Source organism: Lingula anatina, chromosome 3 (genome assembly GCF_051362555.1).
Source record: "Lingula anatina isolate TDL-2025a chromosome 3, LinAna3.0, whole genome shotgun sequence".
Lineage (NCBI taxonomy): Eukaryota > Metazoa > Brachiopoda > Lingulata > Lingulida > Lingulidae > Lingula > Lingula anatina.
This window is the reverse complement of record NC_141769.1, coordinates 1,132,818-1,153,442: the sequence shown is the minus strand read 5'-3', so window position 1 is coordinate 1,153,442 and position 20,625 is coordinate 1,132,818. Positions and strand designations below refer to the sequence as shown.

The 20,625-nt window shown below is 38.8% G+C and overlaps 1 protein-coding gene across 3 annotated transcripts in view; it reads left to right on the top strand.

The window, feature by feature from the left end:
- The window catches only part of LOC106179539 (cholecystokinin receptor), a 44,831-nt gene that overhangs the window by 12,284 nt on the left and 11,922 nt on the right, over nt 1-20,625 (top strand). For all 3 annotated transcript variants that reach the window (XR_001240049.2, XM_013563233.2, XM_013563234.2), the window contains exon 2: nt 17,402-19,273. Coding sequence is in view for 2 of the 3 variants with exons in the window: in XM_013563233.2 (XP_013418687.2) it covers nt 18,823-19,273 (451 nt within the window). In the remaining variant the exon portion in view is untranslated. The remainder of the gene's footprint in view (nt 1-17,401; nt 19,274-20,625) is intronic.

Below are 20,625 nucleotides of genomic sequence, written 5' to 3'. Positions count from 1 at the left end.
TGAAATCATGGAATTATTGATCTTTCTATTTTCTTGCATTACTGTTCTATGATTAAGTCATTGCCTTTGATCTTTGCTGACTGGCTTTATAATTCACAGCAGTTGGTCTTTAGTGGCTAACGTCGTCATTTTTCTTCGCGTGGAAATTGGCTGACTCCCAGTGGGACGGAGGGTCATCTTCGCTGGACGACAGCAAAGAACAAGTCTGTTATTTCATGCTCCAGTAATAGTTTTTGTTCCTCTATAAAACTTGCCTTGCTTTTTGTGTGTGTGTGCGCGCGCGCATATGTGTGTGTGTGTGTGTGTGTGTGAGAGAGAGAGAGAGAGACAGAGAGAGAGAGAGAGAGAGACTTACTTTCCTTATCAGAAGTACAAAAAAATTATGGAGTGAGCGAATCTGAAGATAACGAAACCATTTCTTAATTTACATAGAAGGTTAAAAAGATTCTCTTAATCATATTACAGGTGAGGAAGGTTACGTAAACATAACATTTGCCTGTAGCCCATCTCGCGTCTTATAATAAACACCCAAGTTAAGATGTATACGTGAACAGAATAAACAAACAGCTAAAGAGATCCAAACAAAAATTAGTCCAATTCCAGCCAAACACCATCTCCTTATCACGCACCAATAAGTGTCTGTTACATCTGACGGTAGCGGTAACTTCGATATTTCACTCAAATGAGCAAGGGGTTATTTTTCTCTTGCAAGACGATGGTGCTACAAGAGATCCCAGGTACTAAGTACTCGAGTGGTAATGGTTGCGTGTCTTGTTCCAAGTGCCGGGTGTATATGACTGGAACCACACTTTAGAGCCGGGACCTACCAGAACCACCAGAACCACCCTGAGTTTCACGGGTAGATTACAAGAAAATCATCTCTGACAGAGTTCAGTTTCCGTGATCACCGAAACTTAGGCTGATCGAAATCCGCCTCGATATCTTCCCTTTTAAAATACGCTCCATGAGCACGTGCAATTTCTTTTTTCCCTTTATTTTGATATATAAAATGTCTCATATACAGCATTTTTACTTAACTTAATTATCTAATATAAATTTTCCATTACACTGCCAAAACACGTGGCTAACACCCCATTTCCATAGATTAGATCGACCTACTTTAGATCGACCTAACTCCCTGGGGGTTCACGCTAAATAGCTGTCAGCCGGGCGGACACGAAAGTTAATTACCCCCTTACAGCTTGTAGTAGGCGGGACGGACATTTAAGTCGGATTATCTGAAAGTAATCTTGTGAGACTCCCCGCGGGGATAGATCGATCTAAAATCTATGGGAATAGAGCCTTGGTGTCGAGCACCTTCAGTAACGTGCGCGTTGGATACGCAGGAAATTTGCTTTGAACTAAATGATACAATGTTTCTTTACTTATCTCAACAAACACAAACCAAGATAGCAGAACAGTGACACGCATGAATTCGTCTTGTGAAATTTCAATTTTTTATCAGTTATTCTCATTTTTTATTCTGCAATTTGTTTTTCTGTGTTACACAATCACTGTTTTATTTTGTCAAGAAATGGTTTTCGTGAAAAATGGTTCAGCGACCAATTTAAACAATAATTGAATTATGTGGACTTTTAACGTCTGACAATATCTAAGCTGAATCCATTGGGTATTTATTAAGAAAATATTTACTTTGAAAGTCAATTAAGGTGAATCAATTTATTGCTTCTGAGAGGTATTTCTTTCCTCTCTCCATTCGCTAAGAGACTGCCAATAGAACCGTTCCTCATTAAAGCTATCAGCGTCAGGGAGCTCGTATTTGTAGCGTAATACCAAAACTTCACTGGGGATACGTATATGACAGGAAGTGACGTCAGAATATCGATTATTTCGCTGATTGACTAATTCAATCAAAATCCAACTTTCGGGTAAAGATAAAGAACCTCCTCATTGAACTATCACGTCATCAACCATGACAATTAATCGATACCATATTTGTTAGGTCAATATGATAAGGACTATTTTCATAGACCGGAACAACTTCAATTGGCGAAATAGTTTTGTGTAAAATGCAAAATGCTATTTTTGAAGAGATTATGAAGAAGGATTACTTTAGAAGGAGAGTGAAAAAATAAAGGCAACCTCATGGTGCGAATGCACTTATAGACCTTTTTCTGTTTTTATCAGTGAAAAAAGGGCACACACTGCGAGTCAACTCGATCCTTTTTGTGATACAAAAATAACAAAGCTCACATGCTCTCGTCTACCCGTTTAATTCCACATTAATTCACGAAGTGTTTTCTCTGCATAACGCACCCAGCGGGGTGGGAGACGCTGATCATACAAAACGCTCGACCCGGCGATGAAAAAAGTTTTTGCCTCGATAAACAAAGGTTAGCGTAATGGATACTAATCGGTCCGTTTTCCTACAAGTATCCAGTTAATGAACGACTTCCTTTTGCCTGCAGTTTTAAAGCGGAATATAAAAGTGGTGATGGTACTGAGCCCTTTTAATTGCGTTTTTTCGTCTGTCGACGAAGTAAGAATTTCCCAGAGCATGCAATCAATTCCCTCTACGCTTTCGTTTGATTTGATGTCTGTGTATCTTTACCTAAGTGTTTGGTCCACTAGCTAGATAATTCTTTTTTCTTTGATAGAATCAGATCCTTAGGTCCAATTCCAATAATAAACATATGGCCACTTAATAAAATTATAGATGGGATGCGACTGCCAGTAAAACGTTATCGCATGTAATGAACGAGCAGAAAATAGAAATGAAGAATGAAGCAAGCAAGGAAAAACAGAAGTAAATTCAGAGAAGATATTTCAGGGAAGTTACTTCATAACAAGCTTCAGAATTGTTCCAAGCGGTCCGTATCTTGGTCGGCGTTGAAATAAGCTTTGAGGAAGTGCCTGTGTCGTTACTTGTACATTAAGACAGTCTCAGCGCGTTAAACCCTTAAAATAGCACGAAAATGAATTTTCCTGGAAAACTCACCAATTTCCCCATAATGACCAAGGTATATCCTATCCAAAACCGTTCAGAAAATGAAGCTACCTAATACCGTTTTTAAGTTCCATTAAATAATAAAAGACGACTCGTCTTAAATACTCAGCTACCACCTCACAGTACGGCTTCAGAACGCGCAATTTCTCGCTAAGTCTCGCGGTTTACTATGAATGAAGTACTACGGCTGAGACCCGGATGTTACTATTTGGCGCCAAAACAGCAAACATGGCTCAGACGCGCGTCAAGTCTGAACAGGAGAGCGACAAAAGGGGGCGAAAGAAAATAGCCACTCCAGTTCGAAAGATACGAAAGAAAATTAGAGACAGACGAAGAAGCACTCAGACTGTGTATGTTGGGAGGGAGGTGGGGCGGGGGAAGACACTTAAAGCTGAGTTAGGACTCACATACGAGGCAATGGCGAAACTACTCCTCGACACGTGAGTATGCGCTTCACAGGTCTCAAGTGTGTCTGATTATCATATTATCCTGTTCACAATAAATGACAATATTTGTGCTCATACAAAGTCGGTTACGTGTATAAGAGCGTTTTGGGCTTTACGTTTTCTGTTTTTGATCGGCACATGTACCGAAAAGATGGACAGGCGGCACTTACATGTCTGACAAGTTTCGCTGTGTAGTCGTGACGTCTATCTCATTCTGACTGAAGCCTGCTGTGATTGGTCGTAAGCGTGGGAAAATCGAGGTCGTGACCTTGAGCCGGAAGTACTTCTGGCTGTGCTCCGAAATCATGATAAATAGTTTTCGTTTTCTAATTCTTTATTCTAGTTGTCTTAACAGGACTTTTGTGACCCAGACTTATTCATATAATAATAAACAATCTCCCAAAACACAAATCTGATCAAAGTTTTACATAGAACCTGCTTCTATACATTAATCTAACCCACTGAGTTGTCCTTTAATGTTTTATTTTGTCCGCCCGAAAAGATTCAGAAGTTGCTTTTCATACATGGCAGGATTAAAAAGACGCTTTCACACGCATTGGTCATAGTCAACTATGTTCTTATCACCTTATACAAAAATAGGTTTTATCAAAATTGAGCTGCTTAGGCCCTTCAATTATAATTTCTCAGTTTGTTGTCTACGCTACTTCAAGGGGCAACTCGATGATAAAGCTGCTTCCACTTTAAGATGTGCGGACAAACCAGGGTAAAAGTTGGCGCCAATACATCAGACATTGACCGGAACTTATTCGTTTTGAGGGCAATCAGTCTTCAGCTTGAGGGCATTGACTGAGTTTAAGGCCCATGTACTTTAAGGTGAAAGTGAAATGCCCATCGTTTTGACCAGAATGTAATCAAGCATTGCCTCCTCCAGTGGTAACCATTCTACCTGGTTTAATTTAATTTTGAAAAAATATTGAGATATCCTGTCAACAAACAACGAAACAAAAAACTGTCAAAGTGCATCGATCAACCAAAAGACTGACCAAACAAACAATTGTAAAAAGAATTCCAATAAATAAATAAATAAATAAATAAATAAATTAATAAATAAATTAATTAATAACCGAGAGAAACAAGCCGTATTAAACAGTTTTCTGGCAAAATTACTGACGTGACCGTCAGATTAAAAAAAAAGATGAGATACATCAATGTAGATCTTATCTTTCATATAATCTACAAATGAGCCTGCTCTCACTCATTGCCACTTAACAGGTGTTTCAATATATAATAGGATCACTTTCCAGTGCAACGTGTTTGCACTGGATAACTTGGTTTCCAGATCATAACACCAAGTGTATTGCCATATAGATGTAGACTCCAAGTATTATCTGGAGATTTCCTCGGTAAATTATCATACAAACGCAATAAAAAACCAAGCTGGCCTCGTGTGATAACCGGTCGTTATCTCTTCTCGATTGCTGTTTATGTTTCTTAATATCACCCAGTAAAATGCCTCCCTCTTGACTTTTGGTGAAAGTTTTATTCCATTATTTAAAGCATAGATTATACAGTAGCACGGGAGTGAACCTCAAGAGAAATATTAAACAAGAGTTATAGGAGACATCATACACATTATGACCGTGGCTAGATTAAATAGGTGAGACACTTGCTTTGCTTGAATTTTCCACATATATATTTTACCGATGAGGCTGAGTGTTACTACCCTACGCCAGGACATTTTCTGTGGCTAATTCTGTGTGCATATCTGTACAGTGACCAGCGAGAGATTTTGATTAGAATTTCAGCAATGACGTCATATGGCCCCTAGTAGTGAGCATGGTGTTACCACTCACCCCATCCGAACACGCACCCACTCACGCACCCACTCACGCACCCACCTCCTCACACACTTACCAAGTCACGCACCCACTTAAACACCCAGCCACTCACACACCCCTTACGCACCCAGGCACACGCAGACACCAACTCACGCACCCCTCACGCACCCAGGCACACGCAGCCACCAACTTACGCACCCTTCACGCACCCAGGCACACGCAGACACCAACTCACGCACCCTTCACGCACCCAGGCACACGCAGACACCAACTCACGCACCCTTCACGCACCCAGACACACGCAGACACCAACTCACAATTGGACAAAAGGTTTTGTCTGCAGCTTTTCACCCTCCGACCACAAGACTGTTAACAAATGAATTATTAAAGCTACAAAACATTCACAGTCCCTGGTGACACGAAATCGTGGTCTGGAAACCATCGGTGCCTAGACTCAGAGAACAGACAATGGTCATTATTCCTTGTAAAATGCATATATACAAATGTTAAAATGCCACTTTATCCCATAAGTGTAAAATGACCACGGGAAGTAGTGGTTTTCACTTACAAGTACTGGAGAGACGGTCAGTGCAGTTTATGTCACTTTCACGAGTCCTGCTTTGTCCTTTTTTATTTGGTACCATGAAAGTTGAAGTAAAATGAATATTGAGTTTCCTAAACAGTTTAATTATACACTGAGTCATTAGACCAAGTTTGGTTTTTAACATCTCCGAAGTATCATTATAATAAACCAGTGTGAAAGTACATACTTAATAATTCCTCAACAGTAATCACGAAAATAATTTTTCCAAAAATCTCGTCTTAAGGTAAAATATAGACATAGATCAGAGTAACCTGTGCAGATTAATGATATACTTAAGTATACTAAAGTCATTAGACCAGGTTTAGACTTTTTATTTATTGAAAGTTATCAATTTCTATTACGAATTTTCCATGCATGTATGCATTGTTTAAGATACTTACTATATGGTAACCTAACGGTAACCATGAGAATGAATTACTGTACCAGAAAATCTCGCCTAAAGGTAAAATATAAAACAAACTAAATAAAGATTTTCTGTTCTAATTTGATGAGATACGTGACCATGGTAATAAAATATGGTAAGCAGCAATGTAGGCGATCGCAAGCACTTAGAAATGACCTTTTCTGATCAACCTTGTTCTCTCCACTTTAAAGAAAGTCTTTTAAAACGCCTCTATTACCCAGGTGGGATAGATCTAACCCAAGCTAGGTGCATGTAGTTATAACTAAACTTTCAGAAACTTAATTTCGTATGGTATCGCAATCAGAGAGTGTCTAGATTGTCACGTAGGAGCTCCCTACGCCCCCCCCCCCCCCCCACCACCACCACACTAACGGATCCAAAATTTGATATTTATCTTCGCTGCCCTCGACAAATATAAAACAATAGGCGAGCGCATTTCTACTATAACATGTAGGGTGCAGGGACCGGAAATATTCTGGTTTTGCCTCCGCCACTGGACTGATTCAAGCCCGATATGAAATTATTCATACTGAACAGGGCGTTGATCTTTTCTCTTCAGTAAGACGTACGCCTTACCGCCCCTCCTCGCCAGCCATATAGCCAAATGGCGTTGCCCCAATGTTGGCGTTTGGTTGGTATTTAACCAACATGGGGTTGATGCCATATTTTTTTACTTTGACCAACCAACATTTGGCCAACGTCGGCAGTTGAACCGTCGGAAATCTAACAAAATCATGGTGTTGGCCTATTGCCAAATGGCAGATGGATAGGCAAATGGTTTAATTTGGACCTCCAACCTCTGATTGGCTTACCAACGTCGGGCCAATGCCACATTGCTATCTTGGCAAAACCCTCGTTTTCTCGGCACGAAGTTTTCTACAGTTCTGCGTGACAAAAGACCACTATTTTCTTCGCCATGAAAAACAGCGAAATTTATGGACGTTGTGTCTTTACCTCTGGTTTATCATGATTTATTAACTTCCACGTTTAGCTCATGCGGATAGTTTTGCAACAGGTAAAACGGCGGAGATGAAATGTCTGTTAAACCAAGAGACATTCTTGAGGTGATGGTTTAATGTGTCAATTCTGTCGTGGACTCCCTAAACCAACTTGTACCTTGTTTTCCGTCTTAACAACAATTTGGGTCTAAAAATTGTATCGTACTTTTTACACCTTTTGACCCCCCTCCCTCAAATAATGTCCGTTCCTGTTGGGTTTTCACCAGAAACCGTATTTCATTAAATGTTGTTTGAGCCTCAAATTTAACTCGAGCTGTGCTTGTAACAGAAAACTCATTTCCTCGCCAGTAGTGAGGAATTCAAAGAAAACGGGTGTTTTATCTCTGATTTATAACATCCTACATTCGTTCCACTTAATTCTAATTAGAGTTGACCTTCCAAGAGGATATTGTATCTTTAGAGTAACTTCTTTAGAATTTTTTCAAGCACTTTCTTCTACGTCAAGATGTGGCAGTTCAGTCATACTTGGGATCTGGGGCGATTGAATTAGGCAGATCCTGTCATAAGGTCACATCTTCATCAGGCTAATGTAGGTCAAAGGTCATTAGATCCCACGTAAGCGTTCCCCAAGGTACCTGGATTTGAGGCATAGACCGCATAGTAGACAGAGGCGGCCATTTGTTACCAGTGTTAAACCGGGCGTATCCGAAATAGTTTGCTGAGAAATATTCCTTAACATGCAAAGGACTCATCATTCTGTGCTCAGTTCAATTGTTAAATTTGTTACCGAGTGGTTGATGGTCTGTCTGCAAGCATTTTCAGTTTTACTGATCGAATTATTTTCACAGAGACCTGGGATAAAACTCACGCATAAATAAAATGTTTTTCTTATCTCTGCGAAAAAAAGTTTTTTTCGTAAACCCTTGGTCTTTTAGTTTTTGGAAACGAAAACATCCCACGCATTTCAATCATATGGTTCAAAATAATTGATTCACTAACAGACATTGAATTATTTCAGATTTTTCAGGTCGGTTCCTGGACGTACATGTAAATGTACGTTATACTGGCTTTATCCGACTGCCTTATCTTTAATGGATGCTATTTATCTAATTTTTGATGGTTTTATGTTGGCATGCCTTTGATTTGATGCCCTATATATCACTGTTTGTATTAACTAAGTTGTAACCTATGATGAAGACACATTTCATTGGAGTAATCCAATCCAAACTATTTCAATATGCTTTGTTTTCAAGGAGAAAGCCTTTTAATTGTAACTTGTATTGGGTCCAATGAGGTTCGGGTGGGGTAACAAAGGAATGCAGTAGAGGGTATTGCAATCAAGCGTTAACTTACTGGAGTAGATCTACATACAATTTTTTGTTAAAAAGACACTGGTACAAAAGCGGTTTATCACTGCGGCTACACGAGGAGGTAATATAACAGATCAGTGCAGTGTATTTAATTTAATTGAATCCTAATGCAGACAGATTGTCCAGGTAAATTTAAACTTTCTGAGCCATTGTAAAGATATACATTTACAAAGTATAGTTGATTCTGGGAGATTTGATTGCTGACGAGACCCACACCTTTTTCAAACGTGTTTGTTTGTATAAACCTTGGGCCAAGGTATTGATTTTATGATCATGCAAGGAGGGAGGCTTGTAAACACTTCTGGGTTATAACACCTGGGGAGATTAAAGACCTTTAAAAACCAGAACGCTGGACCAAAACATCGCAACTGACCATTGGTGTATGATCAACAGAGAGCTGAGATGATAAAAACCTGTATAGATGGTGTATCTGGGGTTATACATGGTAGTTTGGGGAGGTGTCAGGGGCCAACGCCTTAGTGAACCTAAATATTTGGATATCTGTGTAAAGCTTTTTTTTTTTTGCATTTTATCTTGATATTTTTGTGTGGATTTTATTCGCAGAGACTGGAAAATATTTTTTCAGAAATAGTCTTCGGGGCAAACGGTGGGATTTTCGTAATAAGAAGTATTTTTGCGGGTTCGAGCCTTGATCAAAAACACGTTTACAAAGGCTGTAAGACCTTCTCTATATAAAATGGTACCGTAAAATATGTCTAAAGCAATAGTTTGGACGGCCACTGGTATCTTTATGGGTGGGGAATGCTTATATATGGGACGTCTAAATATTTGCACGTTTGAAGGGTTATGCACCCGCGATGAGCGGCATTTACTGCACAATTACAACTACTATGAGTGTAAATTCTTTTTTGCATGATGGCTAAGTCATATAGTGCATATATATAAATATAATATTTCCAAGGTTAAAAAGCTGGATTATATTCAGTTTTGTTCAGATTTATGGTATAAATGTGATTTGGGGGCGAATTGCAGTTGCTACAGAGGGACGGGCTCCTGTTGAGTTGATGTTCATAAGATTTCGATTTGAATTTTCAGACAAACCTTGACGCTGGCAAGTAGCGCGTTAATTCATCAATGCACCTAATTTACTATTTAACGCAACACTAATGGTTTCAGAGATCACGACAGCGTGAAATCCCACGTTACTAATTCAACGTCAATCAATTCAAGGCTGCATTCAACAGCGTATTAGCACAGATCGTTTTAAGACTACATTGTACCTCAAGGAACCCGACAGCATCCCGGCTGAACAATCGAAGAGTTAATCAGCCAGTCTAAAATAAGTCACCAGATATAATTTTTAATCATGAATTGTGTATAGATGAAAATATTATGACTGTTTTGAACCCAGATGTTATTATGTGCACCCCATACAATCTTCTTGGTGTTAGAAATGGTAGTCTTACAACGATTTAGGTCTGCCGGATTCTCGTTCTTCACTGGCACGGAGGAATAAAGTCAATTTTACTGGATAAAGCGCGAAAATGAACGGGATACATTGTATCTCTCGAATCGCGTGAAGGAATGTCTCTCCTTGGCTTATTGCTATCTGTGTGCCATTTGGTTGCACTCTGTTCTAGACATTGGAGATTTCAAAATGGGTTTGATCTGTGTCTGATTTCATGACACTAATGGCTGCGCATCCTCTCAGACGAGATCATGTTCTCTCTCTCCTTTAAGCTGTAACATTTCAATGACTTACATGTATCTCTGACTTGATCAATGACTTAAGCAAGATCTGCTCCACTGACGTTCTTTAGAACAGTCACCCCTATCCCGTCTTATAAATCTTTGTTTGAAAATGGAGTGATATTACTGAAGTTTCATTTTGAATCTTTGTTCTACTCCCCCCCCCCCCTCCATACAACAGAGTAACCAAGGCGCACCGCCGATTGATTTGTATTATTATGTTTTAAGCTGCTACAACTAGAATGAGGTTACACAAACCTAACTGACCAAGTACTTCACATCATTTTGAAGCTCAGGATACAGATGGGAAAATATCTAAAATTGATCAACAAACGTGAACAAAAGCTGCGTCAGTACCATTGGACATTCATCCCGCCGCCATGCACTGGTCACTAGGATGGTTTAATCATAAACCGTCAATTTTGACATCAGGAAGTAGACGCTTGATCAGCACCCCCGCGATGCCGTATTTCAATGTTCTCACCTATTGTTCATTAGACTTGTCAATTAATTCATTAACGAGATGGTTTGAAGGCGGAGGTGGGGGTGGGGGTGGAGGTGGAGGTGGGGGTGGGTGGAAGGTACATTGTAGATTAAGGCGTCTACTTTGTGATATTAGGCTTAAAACATTTGTTGATAATGATAATAATAATAATAATAATAATAATAAGATTTCATACAAACCGCGCTCTGCAGCACTGTGTACAACTAATTAAAGTTTTAAACTTAAATCTCTAAACCAATCCAAATACATATAAAATTACTAAAAAAAAATGCAGACTGGACCCACGATAAGGATGTCTTAGATACAGTTCAAATATTTAAATCCAAACAAATCGTGTAGCACCTACGAGCTCCGAATCCCCGTAGAATTTTACTAAAAATTGTGGAGAAATACGTGGCCACGGATTGAAAGCTTGTGTAAGCAGAAGAACAGATATTAGCAGGCGTCATTTCAGTTGTTACAAGCTACTAAAAATGAAAAACAGTGGCTCATAGCTAGCGCGATGCCGGCTATTATTTATTCCGTTTGTAATAAAAAAGGAACTGCAGTAATTCATTTAATTGACACTTAACATTGTTTTTCAATTAGGAAAACGTCCAGCATCGATTAGATAATGAACATTTTAACATTTATCACTTAGCGTGCAGCTAATAGTGATTTGTTTAGCCTTGCCATTGTAGATAACACCAAAATAAATACGTAGATACACCTTGTGTAGGCCGATAATGATGTAAGTGATTGGGATGAATTGCTTTCGTATAATTACGAACGGCATTTTTCGGTGAATCTGAATTTGAAACGACTCATAATTATCTCTTATTTGCCTGATCCAACACTCCATGCGGTGGTGTTCAAGATAAACCAACTTGTGTACAAACATCACTTTCTGCTTTAAAAAAAAACGCAGACCCTGCGGACTCTAGGGGAAATGGTCCTAGCCGCATTCTGGGCTGTCCTTCTTCATTCATTATTATCATCGATGAATACCTTTAAATAACATATCTTTTGATAATAGTGAATCACTTGGACGCCATATGTCCCTCAGAGTAAGTTATTAACGTGCATGGTGAAAGTGATTTTTTTAATTTTCTACATAGGAGAATAGCCGGCGAGTAATTTTACTTGTTAACTTTGAAGCGGTACAATGATCGGTCGATATTTAATCTGAAGTCATCTTTTGCGCCAAGGATGACCGATGACCACTGGCAGAAAACAGAGACTGGTCTTTTATCCAATTAAATGCCCCTACTTTCTAACCTAGTGTCTTCTTTATAGTCCGTGTCTTTAATTGTTACAAGCGAGCGCGATGTTATCATGAAAGACAACACCAGTCCTTGAAAAACATCGCCGCTATTTGTGATATCGTGTCAGAGACGTCGAGACCGATTAAATTTGAATAAATAATAAGGGATTGGCTACCTGGGTTGATAAATGTGGTCCTTATCCAAGACAGTGTAATAGAAAATACAAAAGAGATGTCCTTAACACACAGTGAACCAAGAGAAGATTTTGTCACTAGTCTCGGCTATGCTGCACAAAACTTCTGAAATAAATTTTTTTTTTGGGGGCACAAATTCAGTCTACATGTACCAAGCCAAAGGAGAGAAGACTAAGTGTATTTTATCCCTTAGCGATACATATTATAGTTAACTTATTCTCGTCTATTGTTTTATATTTGCCGCCTGCAAAAACAAATGTAATTCCCATTTAGCAAAATCCTGAATCTGCCATTGAGGATGTATCGAGATAGGGCCACCCAAACCCGAGTGTAAAGACGCCATATGACTATTTAGTTTGTGTGCATATTACATCCGGTGGCAAGTTGTCCTGCGAACAACTGGAAAATAACCCACTTGTGAACTTTTTTAGATTTACATTCGACCTTCAGCTTGAGCCGGTTAAATCGCTCGAGCAATCATGGTATGGTAATCCGACTGCTGGGGAAATATCTTCCCAGTATCTCAAGATTACGTCTTTAGGGAAAGTCAATTTGTTCCTTGCTGCCGTAATACGACATGCACTTCAACCTGATTTGTCTTTGACATCAGAAGTTATTTGATGTTATAATACAGTGATTCCTTTATACATACATTTAAAGCCATTTGTCTTTCATCATCGCTTGTAAAAAAACACAAGGCCGATTTACTCTGACCATGAACTTTGAGAAAAACGGATAGGTATGGTTGTTGTTTTTTTTAGACGTTAATGTTTGGATATCACTGTTAGTGATTGCGACGTTAGTTCTATGCTGTTTTACCTATTTTAATTTTCATCTTTTATTTGGCTGAAATCTTTCTTTAGCATTTTGATCCCTAACTAAGACTTTCTTCAACAAATTTAATTGACCAATATAGTTCACCTACCAAAATTGGCTACATAACATAAAAAACCTTCAAGACAATCAAAATTTGATCAAAGAACTTATTTTAAATATCAGAAAAAAACGAAATAAAATGCCATTTATGTTTTTTGTAAAACGCAGCTTAGTCAGCTAAGTCTTATTGGGCTGATAGTTTAGCCCCAAAAATGACCTCAAACTTTTTATGTAGCGGGTCCTTGTATACATGTTGCTGAAACCGAGTAAATCCATTCATTGCTTTCTAAACAGAGGTAGAAATTAATTCCATTACTTAAAATACATGTACATCCATGCTTCCTCGGGACATAGTGTCCAAAATAAAACGAAAGATGTATCACTATGTTGCTCTTTTAATTAGGAAATTGTTTATGATTCACTGTTCCTCTTTGATTTGAAAGTAAAATACACGTCTGTTTTTGGTAGTTTTTGCTTAACTTTCGTACCCACAAATCAAATAAACTATATTTTGATATCATTCCAATTGCCTGATACTTTCTTACAGCCGGGAATTCATCTTAGTGCCCGGATGACCGACTGGCCAAAAGGCACGTGTTTTCTTCAAATCGTTAGACGCGGTAATTCAATGTATTTGATGACTTATTCACAACTCGAAAATATTAGATAACCCTTCGATCTTTATGGTAGACTGTTTCGAGTGTATTGTTATACTTCATAAAGATATAGTATTCGGCTCACACAGGTTGGTATTCATAACTGACTGTCGTTCTTTACACGACTGTCACTTGTCTTCATGAAACTGTGATAATTTTGTGAAGACCTGAACATGGAGAAAGGACGTTAGACTACAAGTCTCTTCACCACGTGGACTGGATTAACATATCCTTGATGAAAACACCATACGAATCGGATATTTAGTCATCTTTGCTTGAAGAAAAGGTAATTCAACCTTTTGTTCTTGATATGATCTAAATTTATACTTTCATTATATACTTTCTTTATTTTCAACAAGATAAAAAATGCTGTGTCTAATGCCGAGTTAGTTAGATTTGCATTGAAGCAACATCCCAAAAGGTAGCACTGGCGATAAAATATCTTAAAATGAAATATTTAAATATTTTTGTCGCATAATTGTACGACCTTTTCATGCTGCAACATACCCGAGCCCATTTGACCTTATCCGTTATTCAAAAAGAAAAAAGAAGAAAAAGACTATAAAATATTATGTTTACAATGTGGCTAATACCCATAAATTACAATTTCCAATTCAATGACTGTGGGCATCAAGTTAATGGATTTTGAGCAATCCTCTTTGCAATGTCCGAATCACTTGGCTACAAATCTCGTGTCACTCATATTAAACGCTACCAGTTCTACGTACAGGTCAATCACCGCTTTAGAGGGTGACATCCCTCCATTATAAGTGGAACACCATTAAATTCAGCTAGAGTTTATCCTGTTGGAGATTGGATCGTATTTACAGCTGTGATATAACCACATTTACATGTAATAACTACGGTATATTATAATAATTTTTTTTTACTTTCTGGTCATGTTGAAATAATTTAGGCCTATCTATCTATCTAGGGGTGCATTCCCAGAGATTTAGATCGATCCAGAGATTAAGATTTAGATCGACCTAACTCCCTGGGGGTTCACGCTAAATTGCAGTCAGCCGAGCGCGCACCATAGTTATTTACCCCCTTACAGCTTTTAGTAGGCGGGACAGACGGTGAAGCCGGCTTAGCTGACAGTAATCTATTGAGACTCCCCACAGGGATAGATCGATCTTAAATCTATGGGAATGGGGTCTAGATGTCGTCCCCATATCACAATGGCAGTCCCAGGAGGGCACAGTCCCCCCCTCCACTTTAATTTCGGAGCTGCTCCCTTATTCCTCCCCTGAAAGAGTAACACAAGCGAAAAAGAGTCAGAATCAAGGAATTTTCCATTTAAGTGCCCTACATAATACAGTAGTGTAGTCCTCGTATTCTGTAATATCCATGCCCCTTTCCCTGCCCCTGTTAAATCCGACAGAGAACCAGGAAATTTCTCCTACCGGTATGGGTGCGTTAACTACATACATTAAAAGCACGGGTCTCGACAATTTTCCCCCGTGAGTTGAAAACATCGATCCCCGAACAATAAACGACTAATAAATATCACACGTAAGTGTGCGTATGTTACAATAAATACAACCATAACGGAAATTGATTCGGGATTTACAAGAAACGTAATACACAAGTCCCGGTAGAGGTGCATTGAAAGACGAACTCGATAGATCTGTAGACATTTTTTATGTTACTAAATTATATAAGATATGATCATGTTTTTTTAACCTATCATGGAATGCTCACAGGAACCGTCTTTTTTATGTAGCGAATGCATATCGCATTATTTTCAGGTCGCTGGTTTTCCGTTCCTATACTTTTTATGTGTGTCCGTATCTCTACCTTCGGGTGTCATTAGTTGAATGAAGGAAACGCATTTTTTAGACAATTCAGGGTAGCAGATTCTAAAGATCCGTAGTCTTATTATGAATTATCACATGTAACTCAACAGAAACCGTTGTAACATCAATGCTATATTCACGTTAATCTCAAGATAGACGTGATATTAGTAAGTGAACTGTCAGCTAGCCGGCTTCATTCCACACAGAATAGTACAGGAATTATGGATAACAACTACATGTAGATGTCGAAGTCGTGAAATAAAAACAGAGTCGTGTCCAGCCTCACTGATGAACTTGATTGGCTGCTTGACCAAAACCGGTCATGCAAGCAAAAGTAACAAGAATTTGGTAATATACGTTCAAATTCGTCATTTTAGATGCAAAGCTTCCCTGCTCTCCAATAAACCTATAGATATTGAAGATAATAATAATAATAATAATAATAATAATAACGCTTAAGCCCGTTTGTTCACATACTCGTAGTAAGCGCCCGACTTTCATTATTTCCCCCATTGATTAGTCTTCCCTTTTATGAAATGGCGTTATTATTATTTTGGGGGGTGAGGGATGATAAACACGACTGACTCGAAAAGCCTTGGAAGTTTTTAATATCTGACAGTATGCATTGATATGATAATAACCTTAGAATGAATTTCCTTTTATTCGCAGCTTGATACGAAAACGGTTTCATATTGCGTCCTTACTGGGGTAAAGTAAAGAAATGTCTGGAATAAACCACAGTCCTAACCCTTATAATAACGCCCGTCGTCACTGACGATTGCTACAAGTAGACGTCGAGCCAAAATGTTCCTATCTTTAGATTTCTGAATGACTTCACGACTGACTGGGTTCATCGTATGCATAACCTCACAAGGCACACGAGAGAGCGCACTGAGCATGAAAGAGATAAACGCCAAGTTCAAAAGGTTCCAAGCCGCTCTCAGTGCGGCAGGGTTAACATGGGTTAGACTAGGGCTAAGTATCGACTGTCGCTATCAGTTCTACCCTTGAGGCTTTACAAGAACTGTCGAGGAACAATTAAGAACAAAAAGAAACTATCTAAAAAAACTTACAAGTTTTTTGTGGGAAGGTATATATTTGTAACTACTCTGGATCAAGTGAGTCTCGAAGCTTATCGGAGAAAGCGATAAGAACTCGAGAATCTGAACATTCTATATTAAGCATTTAATAAGAGTTGATGTAAAAACAACCACCAGGGTCTCGTGAGAAACATATGATCGTTAGGAACCGGGTTAACGACTACAAGAGAAATTGTGATACTGAGAGGAACGATAAGAGCACCAGACTACCCAAAGTATCTGTCAATTTTTATGATGGTTTCTTCTCCATAACCGACAAAAACGATAAAAAAATTGAACGAAACTCAAGGCTTCTTGTTGGGTCTTGGGCCTCGGCAACGTCGGTTACCAGTTTTATGAAAGTATGCATTTTAGCTTGAAAACAGATCTGGAGGAAAAAAGTAAAGAAAAAGTGAACTTGCTGCGCGAAATACGTCAGAATAGAGTTCCGATATCGCGACAAACTACTCAGGGTGGTGATGAACAAGAAGCACTGCAAAGAAAAAATTCACTATGAAAAGCGTTTTAAGTACTGTATTCAAAGGCGAACATCACATATAGTTACTATTATCTACATTCAAAGTTTTTCGTAGTTTTCAGCAGTCAAGGAAATTATTTTTACCGTAGGGATAATTTACCTTTTCAGACTATTTTATTTCTACGGTACAGCCGTCAGAACCAGTGGCAGGAAATAATTCGCCGGAACTGTCTAGTGGTCCACATGTATTGCTATAAAACATTGAACAACTATATTACACCTCTCTATTGACATTATGTTTGTCTTTACAGGTATTTCACGTTGCCTACATAATTGTAATTGTATCAACGTTGCCGAACAACGCATTGGTCGGGAAGGTTTGCTGCCTCTGCTGCCGCTCCCTAAAGTAACCTTGGCAGTCGCTGGGAACAACGAAAGCTCGACCCACGCAAGAATTGATCAGGATTTCCTTAGCAGAACAGTTCTGCTCACGTATAGCGGCATCTATTAGGGAAGACGCTGGATAGGATAATCGTCTAATCTAGACAAGGGAGTAATGCATCAGGAAATATAAAAACCTTTACTCTAGCTTATAATCATTAGCGAAACCCCGAGCTCAATTTGCGAGAAGCTATAAATCGCCGTGCTGATATCTCCACGGAGTTGAGAGGGAGAAGGATTTACTTCACTGAAGGGACGAACGCTTAACTAGCAGATAACGAGGCCTGAGAGCGCTGAAGATACCGTTTATTGACTTGACTTCACTGCGTTGGTTTTTGATTCCGAAATAAAAATATATATCACGCTTGGATATAATTTTTGAAGTCAATTTGGACGGACGTTGCCATTTTTTAAATGTAAATGTGTGATTTTATGCGTTAGATATAAAAAAGGAACAAGAAAAAGAACGGAATAGACAACTTAATTAAAGTTGAAGAAGAAGAGGAAGTGAGGAGTTTTCCTTGAGAAAATAGTACCGGTAAGTCACTTTAAAAAGTCACGTAGCATTTTCATTACTTCTTAAGGCGACGACACCCAAAGTGTCGTAAGTGGAAATGTAGAAACGAACAAGGTAATGGAAGAACCAAATTGGCTTTTCTGAATAAAGCCATTTATCTAAAAAGACAGGGAAACAACTTTTAACGGTGATTTGAATACCGATGAATACGGATCCATTACCCGCTCAAGCTACGGAAGGAAATAAATGCCGGGCACGAGCCTATTATCAATTATTCAAATTTAATTGCGTTTCTTGGCTTCTTCCCTTCTGTTGCATCAACCTGGTGAGGCAACGCAGTTCACGTCTGACAGAACCGGCCAAAGTCAAAAAGACCAAAACATTGTTGTGTTGGCAGTTTAATAAGCAGGACTGACACAACTGTGACAATTACTACTTCTTCGCATACTGATATATATATATATAAAAAAAACATTTCCCAAATCGATAGTATTATTGAAGGAACCTGCTAATGGCGTAAACAACCGTACCGGACACAACACGCAGAATTGTGTAAAACACGTGTACAGTTTACATGAGAAACACGTGGTGGTAGATTAACGAGAAAAAGAAAGTAACGAAAAGAACGTTTAATGAAAAAAGGAGGAAAGTTCGGACAATCAAGTACACAGCTTGCGGCCATTGCCCGTGGCCTTTGAGTAAAACATCGGGTTAATTGGAACACGGCGTCACAGGTTCTAAGTACGGATTTTCAACGTTCCTCTCATTGTTGTTATGGAATTTGAAAAGATCGAAAATACATCAGCGTACGGCGTGGACTTGGCGTGGAATTATAGCGGCAGTCATGTGGCCGCCTTAAACAGCTTAGTTGACTTCAGCTTTCCTGACGGAGCGGTCACTCAGACAGTTGAGATGGACGGCACCGACAACACCGGGAATGAAACCTATAACTTCACTCGGTCGGAAACCTCCGAAATTCCCGGCGAGATCCTGATTCCGCTTTACTCCCTGATCTTTCTACTCAGCGTCGTTGGCAACGGCCTGGTCATTGCTACCCTGGTCCAGAACAAGCGGATGAGAACAGTGACCAATATGTTTCTGTTAAATTTGTCCATCAGTGACCTGCTCCTGGCTGTCCTGTGTATGCCAGTCACCATCATCCCCACGCTGCTGCGGGATTTTATATTCGGGGAGGTGATGTGTATTATGATACGCTACTTACAAGGTAAGTCTATTGTAACACATTTTAGGCTCGATTAAAGGTAAAATGTCTGGGATTTTTGCTTTAAATCGAATTTTCCATGTGGATTTTTCTCCTGTTCACCTGTTCACCTTGCACTTGGATTCTATGCCTTATACCATTTCCAATCAAATAATTAGTCTGGCCAGATATTTAGACTTCTATGTTTTTTGACATTTCAAAAGTAAAAATTGAAATCAGGTATTTCATTTGAGTTTTTTTTAATCGTTTTTAAGGTCTGAATAGGGAAAGATAATAGCTTTGCAGGGTCCTCGGACATTTTCAATCATGTATGGTAAACTTTTAATAAAGACAAATTCATTCAAGATCTGAGGTAGCCGGGGAGAGCGGTAATGTGTACTGATACCTTTTACAAGCTTTTTTCTCTAGCTAGGTCATTGAAACTGAAATTTTTTTATTTAAAGTAAGATGTGTGGACTTTAGTAGTATTATTGTGGAAACTCGTAGGTAATCCAGTGTGGCACTTGCTTAAGATTCGAACCTACAAATCGGATAACAAGATGTCTATTCCCGGTTTCTAGGGTGAAAGATAATGCAATAGTCAGTTGTGAATGAAAACGCCACACACACACACACACACACACACACACACTGTAGATAAATCTTCCCGGTGTTTGTACCTGTCTTTTTAGAATCAATCAGTGTTGATCGAGGTAAATGTACCTAAACATCACAATATAAATCCATTTATCGTTTTTGAAATTAAAACAGTTTTGGTCAATATTTAACTACGTATAATGAAAGAAGAAAAATATATTTGCTTTTAAAAATAAATACATAAAGAGATTTAAAGATAATTGAATCACCGCCATTTTTTTGGCTGAGTAGGCTTTAATATTGTTATAAATCATTTTCGGTAAAGAAAACGGTGAACACAATTTTTGTGCAGATAACGGTGTGAAAACCAGAAGCGTTACTGTGTAATACTATGGGTGTATTCTAAGGCCGTTATCATATCTTTTACCGAAATAGTTCGCGAAGAATTATCATCATATCAAAGGGATTTTCCACGAGTTAAACGTTCAACGCAAGGGCGGAGTAATTTGTCTGTCCAGATATCGATTGATTGAGTCCATTATGGCCGCAGTAATTTGATATGAAAGTCGCCGGGAAAAAACTACACGGTACAGTGCTCAGAGAAAGATGACTGAATGAATGAATGGCTCTTTCAATTTGAACCAGAGAAAAGGTTAAACTGCAAGAGTTTGTATGAACTCACTTCGTCAGTTTCTACCATGTAGCTAATATACCAGTGTTTCAAATAGCCGGCATCAGTTCGTCTTATTCTTTATCGCCTGCATTATTTGAAGAATTAT